Here is a 10,340-nt window from a genome sequence, read left to right as displayed (position 1 = left end):
TCCCATATGTCCAGCAAAGGCGCGACGACGGCAAATCGCAAGCAACGCTATTAATTGAGGCGCGGCTCTTCTGCGCGTGGCCGGACCGTGGTCGCAAGAAGAGGTGCGGGACGCAACCTTCGCAGGGAGCCCCGGCCCCCCACAGTTCGGGCCCCTCCTCGGCGGAGAGAAAGGGCGTCGGGAAGGAAGAGCGCGCCGTGCGCGGAAAACGATTGGGACGCATCGACTCTTCGAGACCGCGCCGTTAACGTTTCCGTGAAGGCAACGGAGCCACGGTGACCGGGGAATCGCAAAGCGCCCAACGACGACTACTTCTCCGCTGAGTCGCCTAGAGGCGATTGTCGATGTGCAACGTTTGGGTTTTCATTGCGAGAGCAAACGTGAGCTCGCCACTCAGCGCGTGTCGCGCCAAAGTTGTCGCCAGGGCACCGCCAATGCCAGCCGGGGGCGCGCGGCGTGGGGGGCCGGGCCCGCCTCCACGAAGTTTGCTCGGCGCTGCCAGCGGCTAGCCCAAGAGGTGGCAAGCCACAGCTTTCGTTCTGTGTGGCTGCGTGACAGAGTGTATATTTGCGCCATATACCGCCCTACTTCCGTTATCATCAAAGTCTTTTTTTTTTCTTGGCTCCCCCACTTGGTGGGAAGGGGCATTTTCTAGGCAAGTGGCTGGCGTGGGGGTAAGCAAAATAATTCAAATAGCTCGGAGGGAAAGAAAACAAAAGCAAAACACTATCACCCACACTGCAAAGGAGGATTACGTAGACTGCAAAAGGGCCAGTTCCAAGCATCAAAAAGGGCAAATTTTTCTGATGCTCAGTCAGAAACGTGCAGAAAAAAAAGAAAAAAATGGGGGTGGTTGGGAGGGGAAACACTAAACCGACACAGATAAGGAGTAAAAGCTGTATAATAAAGAATAAGCGTAACGGTGGTGTCAGCAATAAGGGTATTAATGATAGTACTCAATGCAATAGTAGGCGTAAGAATAATAGCAACAATCTTGTTCTTTCGTTCGTTCTCAGAAGTGTGCTAACAACGTCCAATAAAACAAGCCACACTCATTTTTTATCATTCTAGAATTTGAACCTCAGTGATCTAAGATGATACAAACCAACGATGAACAAATGAAGCTACAGTCTTCAGAGAAACAAAGGCATCAGAGCATACGCAATGAAAGGGAAAAAAGCTATTAGCACCTCCAGGTATGCCTTCAGATAAATACGGAACAAGGACAATAAAAAAGAAGAAGAGTAAAAAAGAAGGAGACAAAAAAAACTACAGCTAGGGAAAGGAATCATATTCTTCAATTCCTTCTTGATATCTCCATCGTTTTAGAGGGCACACCGGAGGGTTGTTTGAAACCACGCTTTCCAGATGCCTCGGTATCCAAAAAATAGGAATCTTTTGCCTTGTCTTGTTTTTCTTCATCATGAACCTCACTACTAAAATCGTCAGGGTTTGCTGCGAGGAGTTTTCGCTGCTTGTTCCTCGTGAGCGCCAAAACATGTTTCATTGGTATGTGACTCTTCAAAAAAGGATGCAAAGCCACCTGGTCCAACGAGGGTCTATCTTCCGGACGGCGTGACATAAGCCACAATGTTAACTTTCTTGCCTCTTCACTCACTGATTCTGGCATCGTGCAAATGCGTCCCATTTTAATACGTTCCTCCAGCTCCCGTGCATCGGCCGTATATCCAAAGGGAAAACAACTTGTCAATAACGCATAAAGAATACATCCCATAGACCAAATATCAGCCTTAAAAGCATCATAAGTGCGGCCAAAAACTTCCGGTGCCACATAAGCAAGAGTTCCTGTAAGTGTATGGGCATACTCATCAATTTCCGCGTGAAAATTACTTTGCTTATGTAATCGACTTAGTCCAAAATCGGATATTTTCAACACATTGTCCTCTGTTAAAAGGAGATTATCCGGTTTTAAGTCTCGATGTGCCACACCATTTTGGTGACAGGCACGAACACCAGCTAGCAGTTGAAAAAATAATCCAGCTACCACTTCCTCCGCAAGGGCACCATCTTGAGAGGAAATAAGGTTACAAACATCTCCTCCAAGAACAGGCTCAAGAATAATGTAGTAGTTATTGGGACTCTCCAAGATTTCCACTAGTTGAACTATATTTCGATGCCTCAGTCTTCTAAGAATCGAAATTTCCACACGAATATCATTCTCCACTCGTTGGTTGTTTTTGGGTATAATTTTCGCCACGAAACACGCACCAGTAGGAATATGTATTACCCGTTTTACCTTGCTGAAAGCACCTGCGCCGACGGTTTCGAACAGTTCGTATTCGCCCACCCTCCCCATAAATGTGCCTTATATGCTTTTTTTTTCCACAGCTGCTACAAGGTCAAAAGAAGCAACAAAGGCAAAAACAAACATATATATATATATATCACTATCTTTTTGTATTCGTTTGATGTAACTATGAAAAACAGAAAGAACAGAAACGAATAAAAAGACTCAATAGTTTTGTCATTAAAAAGTCACTCTGCCTTACGACTCACAACAGTGCAGAAGTATACTGTCAAACACTCTGTGTGTGTGTGCGTGTGTGTGGGTGGGTGGGTGGGTGTCACCGTCCAGGAACAAGAGCAAAAATGAAACGAAACTAACATTCATAACATTTTCCTCCTACTACAGCGAAACTTCATTAACTGTTTGACAGGAGCCACACTCAAACCGCACATTTGTCACGTCCCTCCCAACCTGCAATGCGTTGATGCTACTACATTCTCCACAGCGAACCTGAATTGGTCTTGTGGAGGCAGGAACCGTTTGGGGAGGTTGAACCTCACTCGCCGGTTTCTTGCTTTTGAGTTCGTGACAACAGGTACCACAAACAATGGCATCGAATTTTCCCAAAGGAATTCGATTCAAGCAACGGCACGCAGCGCACAGGACCATCTCTTGTTTACTATTTGACGCATTCCAAGTTTCGTTTGGTGTAGGATCAGGAAGCACAGTAAGGCATTGCTTACACGTATAAGAGCGGCCTGGTAAAATATCAGTAAATACATTGACAAAAGTGCATGCCGGGCAAGCTATGCTTTTCGCCGCTGATGTCTCATTTGGAATACTTCCTGCTGCAGGCTGACTCAACCCAGGGCCGTTTATTTCCTCGTGAAGTTGCCTCGCCAGGGCGGAATCACTCTCTTCCTGTTGCAACATCCGTTGAGGTTCCATGACAATCGCCTTATTCTCAACAAGGGCAGCTACAGACGAAAAAGGCCAAAAAAAAAGAGAAAGCAAGCATACATAAAAGCAGCATTCGTAAAAAATATACATATATATTGGTGATGCTTTCAAAAGAACGTAAAAGCGTCAGTTACACATACACGTACACAATCAAATACATAAAAAAAAGCTGGGGATTACGTAAAAGCACGAACATGCCCACACCATCTTCACAACCGCCAGATCTAAACTTAAAAGGGCACCCAACGCGGCCGCACCCCAAGCGAACCCCCGCCAAAAATAAATAAATACAACACGCAGCGCGGGCGGCGAATAACAATAACAATAATAATAATAAGGGTGAACGCAACGCCGCGGCGGCGGATTTGGGGGTGAAACGAAAGGGGGGATATGAATGAATAAATAAAAAACGCGCCCCATCCGGGCGGGACGTATCCCGGCCCCGCCTTTTTCGCAGGCGCCGGTTTGGCCACGCGCGGGCGCCGCGTCGACCGGGCTCGCAGCTTCCAGGTGCCCGCCGATGTCCTGCTTCGCCGCGCGCGGCGGGGCTGGCCCCGCCCTTCTCTTTTGCATACGTTCTTGCTTGGCTGGCGGTGCCCTGCGCGGGCCCCGTCGCGCGGCGGAAACCCGTGCCGCTGATTTTGTTTTTGCATTCTTGTTTTTATTTTCGCTTCGATTTGTTTATTTTCTACCGTTTTTTTATTTTTGCGTTTATCCTGTTTTGTTGCGCAAAAAAAGACCTTTTTTTTTTTACATCTCTTACAAATTTATCGAACGATTGCTTCCTCCTCCTCTTGTCTGCGTGCGTGTGTGCTTTTTTAGTTTTGCATTCTCCTGCTTTAGATGAATGGCCGAGGACGCGGATACTGCCTACCGACGGGCGGTAGAAGCCATTGAGGTCGCAACTATTCCTCCGGACCCGGATGCCCCGAGCTGCCTTATGTGGCGCTTGAGGCCGAGTGAAGAAGCAGCTATTCTGGTACAGCGTTATTTGAATCCACCTCCGCAGTGGGGAATTAAATTAAGTTTATCTTCCACATTTCTTGGCCCAGAAAGATGTATGAGTCTTGGGAGAAAGCTAATTTTAAATAACACTGTGACGACGTTGGATTTATCAATGTGTGACATGCAGGATGAAGCTGCTGCAGAATTTTTTAATTCCTTAAAAAGAAATCGATGTCTAAAGCATCTCAATGTGGATGGGAATTACATTTCTGATAAAGGTGCATCTGCAGCTGCAGAGTGTGTCCAGAATTTAGAAACTTTGCACATGTCATGTAATATTATACACGATAAAGGGGCAATTGATATTGCCTCTTTTCTACGAAAATCGGCAAAGATCAAAACCCTCAATCTGCGCGCAAATCGTATTACTTTTTACGGCGCTTACAGGCTAATAGCTGCTCTAGAGCCAGTATTGGATCGTGTTTCTCCAGCACTTCGCGAAGCTATATTGCTACAGGAACCACCACCTTTATGCGATTCTGAAGCGAGTTTGAGTGCATCCGCGAAACATTCGGCGTGCCGGACTTTGGATCTAAGCGGAGATGTTAACACGGAAAACAATGTAGAGAAGGCTTCTCAAGGAAAGCGAAACTCCAATGCAAGTACAGAACCCTACAATGAAACGATTCATACTCTTTGGCTTAGGCATAATTGTGATATTCCCGAAGAACTTTTTACAATTTTGGAAACCATTCTTGCAAAACGCTTTCCTCAACCACCTAAGGGAATATCGAAAAAGAAACTTGCTTCTAGGGCAAAAGGAAAATAGTGTTTACTCTGTTTTTATTGCTCTCTTCTTGATCGTTGTCGTTGAGAAATTGAATCCGAAAATTCTAGTTTTTTTTTTCATGTATGAGTATTTTGTTTCCTTTTGAAAATGTTTTGTATAATTTGCTTGCTGAGGTGCATAATATAGTGTGCCGTCTCTCTGCGCTTACATATTTATACATGCTTAATTCTTCTTTTTGTTTAATACTTTTGTTTTGTTTTGTTTTGCAATAGATTTTTCTCTTTGTTTGTAATGTTTCACAAAAAGCACTCAATAAAGGAGCAGGTGGTTGTGGGCAAGAAAGAGTCAAAAAAGCTTAGAGATGGTTCAGCTGCCTTGTTGGGAAACGAGCATTTGGACTCCCTGGAATCCTTCTGGAAGAAGAATGATGCTATTACTCGCATCACATGGGAATTTTCAACTGGGGGCTTAGCTGCCTTTTATGTGGTAAACCGGATTCCGTTGCTGTTCTCTGTTACTTCCTTACCCGGTGTTTTGGATGGAATGTTTCCAAGAAAAGAGTTGTCGGTGACGCCTACATTGTTTTTTCTTTTGCTGTTGAGGAACCACTACAAGAATGAAGATATGGAGATGATCTCTGTGTTTGGTCCAAAGGTTTGGTGTAGGGGTGCGACATCGCAGTATATTCTTTCTGGAGCACATCTTATGATGCCCGGTATCGTGGGTATTGGTGGAGAAAATAATAAAATCTTACAGGTGGGAGAAACAGTTTTCATCTGTTCTATAGGAACACCGTGCCCCTATGCTATTGGTTTATCTACAGAAGGACTTGTAAACGGGGCTACGAGTGGAAAAGGAGTATATGTACTTCACTGTTATAAAGACCTTTTATGGGATTCTTACTTTGCTGCATTTAATGCCTTTTGTGGTTCACTATATCCCGTGCTTCCATCAACATTTCGAGACAAAGAAGTTGTTGAGGTTGCCATGGCGGGAATAAAAACTGTGAATGAGGCTTTGGAAGCAAAAGAAAATCAGGAAACAACAGAAATTGTACTCGATGAAGCATTGAAAGATTCTGAGTCTTCCAAACGAGATATTTTAATCGAAAACACATTGAAAATGCTTGAAGCACAGGATGGTCTTCTTGATTTTGCGCTTTGCGAAACCGTTCGGGCTCTCTCTCAGTCTATGCTTCCTATGCCCCTCACGGAGTTCTCACCCTTACTCACTTCAAATTACCCAAGAATCCCTGGTCTCAAAATGCAAATTGATTTTAAACGAACAACGTATAAAAAGCTTCTCCCGTATTTATTGACGAGAACTGACCTGGTTGTTATTTCTGAGGAAAAAAAGGGAAATCATTTTATAACCCGAATAAACAAATCAAATGAACTACTAAGACAGCATCGAAGAAATTATTCTGAGTTTTTGCAGACTATTCATGAGCCTGCAAAAGAGGAAGAAGCTTTGGAAGCTGAACAGCAAGTATTTCGAGATGGTGCGAAAGGGGAATTTAAGCGTCGTATTCTATCCATTGAAACATTATATTCTCCAAAAAATGGGGGTGCTATGGAATTAATACGTATGCTATGTACAGGATTCTACTCTGCCCATCTAGAGCAGAAATCCTTTGGGAAAAGCCAGCCTCAAACTTCTTCTTTGTTGGCAGATAACGAGGATAACAACGATTTTATTGATGAATTATATTCTCGAAAACATTTATGTGATAACCTCCGTAAGTACGTTAAGGCAAAAGGTCTTTTGAAAACCGAAGTCGACTCGAATGGTCCTCCACTTGTTCTGTTAAAAGACATTCTTTCGCCTATTACTAGCGAATCGAATAAATGGATGCGCATTACTGAGGTTGAAGAACGCGTTTTTGAGAGTATGTTTGCACCTGTACATCAAATTGCGATGGAAACGAAACAAGTTGTTAATGGTGTTGCCACGTCTATATCATTTGTCACAAAGTCTACAAAAAGGGGCAAGTTACCAAAAATTTTAGTTTTTATAGAAAAGCGACAAGGAAACAAAATTGTGACAATTGTGAGAGGGTTAGATGCTTATGGGTTTGATTTGGCATCTGTGGCAGCTCAATGGAAACACCAGTTTTCCACCCTCTGCACCATATATGATCCATCCAAGGAGATGACAAAAGTTAAACAAGGAACCAAGATTCCATTAGAACTTCATCTAGGTGGGGATTGGGTAGCTAAACTTAAGGTTGTCTTGGGAGATGAATTTGGTCTCCCACAGTATACGTTAATTTTTCCTGCGAAGTAATGTTGCACGTTTAGACTCTTCTGCCGGTGCCTCTTTTTGTAGTTATTGTTCTTCTTGTTGTTACCGTGTGTCAAGGACGGGACTGAGATGTTCCTCTCTCTCCCTCTCTTTCCTCTATCCCCTTTCTTCCTGAGGAGAATGCTTGTCACATCTATCAGTGATCTTTTCATGCCCGTGTTACTATTATTATTATTATTGCGACTACTATTTCTATTATTTTCCAATTTTTTTTTTTCCTCTCCTTAGAATTTAAGGTATCCTGAAAATGAAAGCTTTGTTCGCAGTCGCCACTGGATTTGCCTCTTCATGTTGGCATAACCGGGAACAGGTCAACTGTTCTCCTGCAAGGAGTCCATTTTCCACAAAAGAGTTCCGTCCATTTACACTGATGAACTTTTATGATGAATCGTACAATACAAGAGTGTTTCGTTTTGCGCTTCCAGAAGCTGATATGCCCCTAAATCTGGAGGTTTCCTCTTGTATCACGGCGAAGTATACTGGGAGTGATGGAAAAGAAGTTATTCGTCCCTATACTCCAATTAATAAAAGTGACCAACGCGGCTATTTTGAACTTGTTGTGAAACGCTACGATAATTCCAAGATGGGCAACCACCTATTTTCTTTGAAGAAGGGTGACACTGTGGAATTTAAAGGACCCTGGGTAAAGATTCCGATTAAGGCAAACCAATACCGACAAATTGGCATGATTGCAGGGGGGACAGGCATTACCCCAATGTATCAGGTGGCTCGAAACGTCTTGTGTGTGCCTAAGAACACGACAGCTGTCTCTCTCATTTACGCTAATACTCGTAAGGAGGATGTGCTTTTGGGGAATGAACTCAATGAGCTTATGGAAACGTGTCCGCTCTTTTCACCGTACTATGTTCTTGCCAAGGCCCCTTCGGATTGGATGGGAGGCGTTGGATGCGTAAACAAGGAGATGATCAAATCCGTTATGCCACCACCAAGCAGTGCGGCTGATTCCATCATCCTTGTGTGCGGACCTCCCGCTTTTATGGAAGCTGTTTCAGGAGACAAGGATTTTAAGTCCAGTCCACCTTCTCAAGGCGAACTGAAGGGAATGCTTAAGGAACTTGGTTACATGCAGAAAATGGTCTTCAAGTTTTGAGTTGCATATTTACTCTCATAGGAGGCATGATGGTTCAGAAGGTTAAATTGAGTTTGTAAATGTCTTTTTTTTTACTTTTTTTTTTGTTCTTGTTGAAGCAAAGCGTCCTCTCCACCCCACCTTTACAATAGTGACTTTTTTTTTGTTGAAGAGCATATTTCTTCCTTATTGCAAGCGGGCTGAGAAGAAGGCAAATACGTTGGTGTAGTGAGACTGAGGAATAAAACATTTTTATTGGGCAGTATGTGGATGCATTGTTTCTTTTTTGTGCCTCGTTGCTGTTGTTGTTGTTTTGGTGTGTGTGGGTGTGGGTGTCGATTGACTTGTTTGGATGAAACGAAAAGTAAACGCACATGGGGGAAAAAGGAAAAGCAATGAAAGCCTTTTCCGCCACATCTATTTTTTACTTTTACTGCCCAACACCAGCCTTCTTGCCGCCCGGGCAGGTATGCAGACGACAGAGAGACCATTTTCACAGTCTGAGTTTCGTCCGTTCCAGCTTGGGTCCACTGAGGCAGAGTTCCGTGACACGAAACCTTTTACCTTCCTCCTCCCCCAGAAGGACATGCCGTTGTTTCTCGGGATTCCGTCCTGTGTGACTCTTCGCTCCTTTGACACGGAGGGTGAGGAGGTGACCCGGCCTTATACTCCTTTGGATTTGAGCTATGATAAGGGTGCATTTCATATTTCGGTCAAATGTTATCCCAACTCAACAATGGGCACATATTTCACATTTGCATGAAATGAAAGATGCCTACTTTGTTGATTTCAAGGGGACTTGGCAAAGTATGGAGCTTTCGCACAAAAAATATATATACAAACGTGGGACTTGTGATTGGTGGCACTGGTATTGCCCCCGCCCATCAAATCATTCGTAGCCTGTTTGCAGATGCTTCGAGCTCCACAAGTTTCGTCTTGCTGTGTTGTAACAAGACAGAGCAAGACGTTTTGTCGAAGGATTCCCTGGACCAATTGGTGCATGACAACTCGAGAAAGTTTTGCGTATCTCACTTACCGTCGGAGGCACCGGCAAATTCTTCTGGGCACAAGGGGATAATTTCCAGGGATGTTATCCGGGAATCAATGCCAACTCGCGACAAAGATGGCAAGCATATGTTGATTGTGTCTGGGTCTTCCGGTTTTATGAATGCTGTGTGCGGAATGAAGGAAGTTCGCAGCCAGGGAGCCCTACTTGGTTACTTGGAGGACTTGGGCTTCACTGCGGATATGCTTCACAAGTTTTGAGACACCTATGTTGTTCTCTGTGTTAATAATAGGGAAAGGTGGGGGGCTTAGGAGCGTCTAAGATGACGACCACCGGCCCTTGAAAAATGAAAAAAATATATCGCAAAGGTAAGACTACATGCTGTTATGATGAATCAAAAGCAGCACTGGGCATGTACACATATTCTTCATGCAAAAATGAGTTGAGTAAAATGAGTGGCCTCCCCTCGCTTCCTCTCATCTACAATCAAAGAGGAAGACAAACGGAAAAGGAAAAAAAAACAGAGAGTGGGAAAAAAAGAAAGTTTTGTTTCATCATTAATTCCTTACCGCAAGGGAACTGAAAGCCTTGCATCAGAAATCTGGGAGATGGTGAAGGGGGAGAGGAAGTGATATCTGAAGTCTAGCAAAACTAGACATGTGATGGGGCCCAAAATCCGTCATGTCTCTTTTACGCAAAGTTTCGCTGTTCGCAATTTTTATTTTTTTATTTTTGTGCAGCTGCCTTGTTCTTGAGGAGAACGTGCGAATGGAGGTGACGCCATATATATCTATATCTATATATCTATATATATAGATATAATTTATGCTTGAAACGAAGAAAAGTGAATGCAAGACACCTTTAGCGGTCATGCTTGTTCGTTTTGTTTGTCTGTTTGGCTGGCTGATTTCTTTATATGAAGAATCCTTCGTTTTTGTTTTGTTTTTTATCAGCCTCCTATTTATTTCTCGGTTCACCTACTTTTTCTCTTCGCGTT

At 43.7% G+C, this 10,340-nt stretch overlaps 7 protein-coding genes across 7 annotated transcripts, besides 8 other annotated features; 5 read left to right on the top strand and 2 right to left on the bottom strand.

Annotated features, from left to right (window-relative positions):
- Positions 1–1,297: 1,297 nt before the first annotated feature.
- Tco025E_06890 (putative protein kinase) lies at positions 1,298–2,317 on the bottom strand (the record flags this gene model as incomplete). The annotated part of the gene is made up of 1 exon (XM_029373758.1): positions 1,298–2,317. One exon carries the CDS (start codon positions 2,315–2,317, stop codon positions 1,298–1,300), a length of 1,020 nt encoding a protein of 339 aa, XP_029226123.1.
- A 230-nt stretch (positions 2,318–2,547) lies between these two features.
- Positions 2,548–2,586: a microsatellite.
- A 61-nt stretch (positions 2,587–2,647) lies between these two features.
- Positions 2,648–3,181, bottom strand: Tco025E_06889 (uncharacterized protein; the record flags this gene model as incomplete). Its single annotated transcript, XM_029373757.1, has 1 exon — positions 2,648–3,181. One exon carries the CDS (start codon positions 3,179–3,181, stop codon positions 2,648–2,650), a length of 534 nt encoding a protein of 177 aa, XP_029226122.1.
- A 338-nt stretch (positions 3,182–3,519) lies between these two features.
- Positions 3,520–3,545: a microsatellite.
- Positions 3,546–4,055: 510 nt separating this feature from the next.
- On the top strand, positions 4,056–4,982 carry Tco025E_06888 (uncharacterized protein; the record flags this gene model as incomplete). The annotated part of the gene is made up of 1 exon (XM_029373756.1): positions 4,056–4,982. The coding sequence occupies one exon, from the start codon at positions 4,056–4,058 to the stop codon at positions 4,980–4,982; it is 927 nt and encodes a 308-aa protein (XP_029226121.1).
- A 252-nt stretch (positions 4,983–5,234) lies between these two features.
- Tco025E_06887 (translation initiation factor 2D) lies at positions 5,235–7,229 on the top strand (the record flags this gene model as incomplete). Its single annotated transcript, XM_029373755.1, has 1 exon — positions 5,235–7,229. The coding sequence occupies one exon, from the start codon at positions 5,235–5,237 to the stop codon at positions 7,227–7,229; it is 1,995 nt and encodes a 664-aa protein (XP_029226120.1).
- A 33-nt stretch (positions 7,230–7,262) lies between these two features.
- Positions 7,263–7,291: a microsatellite.
- Positions 7,292–7,322: 31 nt separating this feature from the next.
- Positions 7,323–7,356: a sequence feature (GA-rich).
- A 50-nt stretch (positions 7,357–7,406) lies between these two features.
- Positions 7,407–7,447: a microsatellite.
- A 170-nt stretch (positions 7,448–7,617) lies between these two features.
- On the top strand, positions 7,618–8,358 carry Tco025E_06886 (NADH-cytochrome B5 reductase; the record flags this gene model as incomplete). Its single annotated transcript, XM_029373754.1, has 1 exon — positions 7,618–8,358. The coding sequence occupies one exon, from the start codon at positions 7,618–7,620 to the stop codon at positions 8,356–8,358; it is 741 nt and encodes a 246-aa protein (XP_029226119.1).
- Positions 8,359–8,422: 64 nt separating this feature from the next.
- Positions 8,423–8,452: a sequence feature (A-rich).
- A 180-nt stretch (positions 8,453–8,632) lies between these two features.
- Positions 8,633–8,673: a microsatellite.
- Positions 8,674–8,689: 16 nt separating this feature from the next.
- Tco025E_06885 (putative NADH-cytochrome b5 reductase) lies at positions 8,690–9,100 on the top strand (the record flags this gene model as incomplete). Its single annotated transcript, XM_029373753.1, has 1 exon — positions 8,690–9,100. The coding sequence occupies one exon, from the start codon at positions 8,690–8,692 to the stop codon at positions 9,098–9,100; it is 411 nt and encodes a 136-aa protein (XP_029226118.1).
- An 8-nt stretch (positions 9,101–9,108) lies between these two features.
- On the top strand, positions 9,109–9,603 carry Tco025E_06884 (putative NADH-cytochrome b5 reductase; the record flags this gene model as incomplete). Its single annotated transcript, XM_029373752.1, has 1 exon — positions 9,109–9,603. The coding sequence occupies one exon, from the start codon at positions 9,109–9,111 to the stop codon at positions 9,601–9,603; it is 495 nt and encodes a 164-aa protein (XP_029226117.1).
- Positions 9,604–10,125: 522 nt separating this feature from the next.
- Positions 10,126–10,170: a microsatellite.
- Between the last annotated feature and the right edge of the window lie 170 nt (positions 10,171–10,340).

This window comes from Trypanosoma conorhini, assembly GCF_003719485.1.
Source record: "Trypanosoma conorhini strain 025E chromosome Unknown Tco_14.4_contig_00492, whole genome shotgun sequence".
Classification (NCBI taxonomy): Eukaryota; Euglenozoa; class Kinetoplastea; order Trypanosomatida; family Trypanosomatidae; genus Trypanosoma; species Trypanosoma conorhini.
The sequence above is the reverse complement of the archived record's forward strand: the minus strand, read 5'-3'. Positions and strand labels throughout refer to the sequence as shown.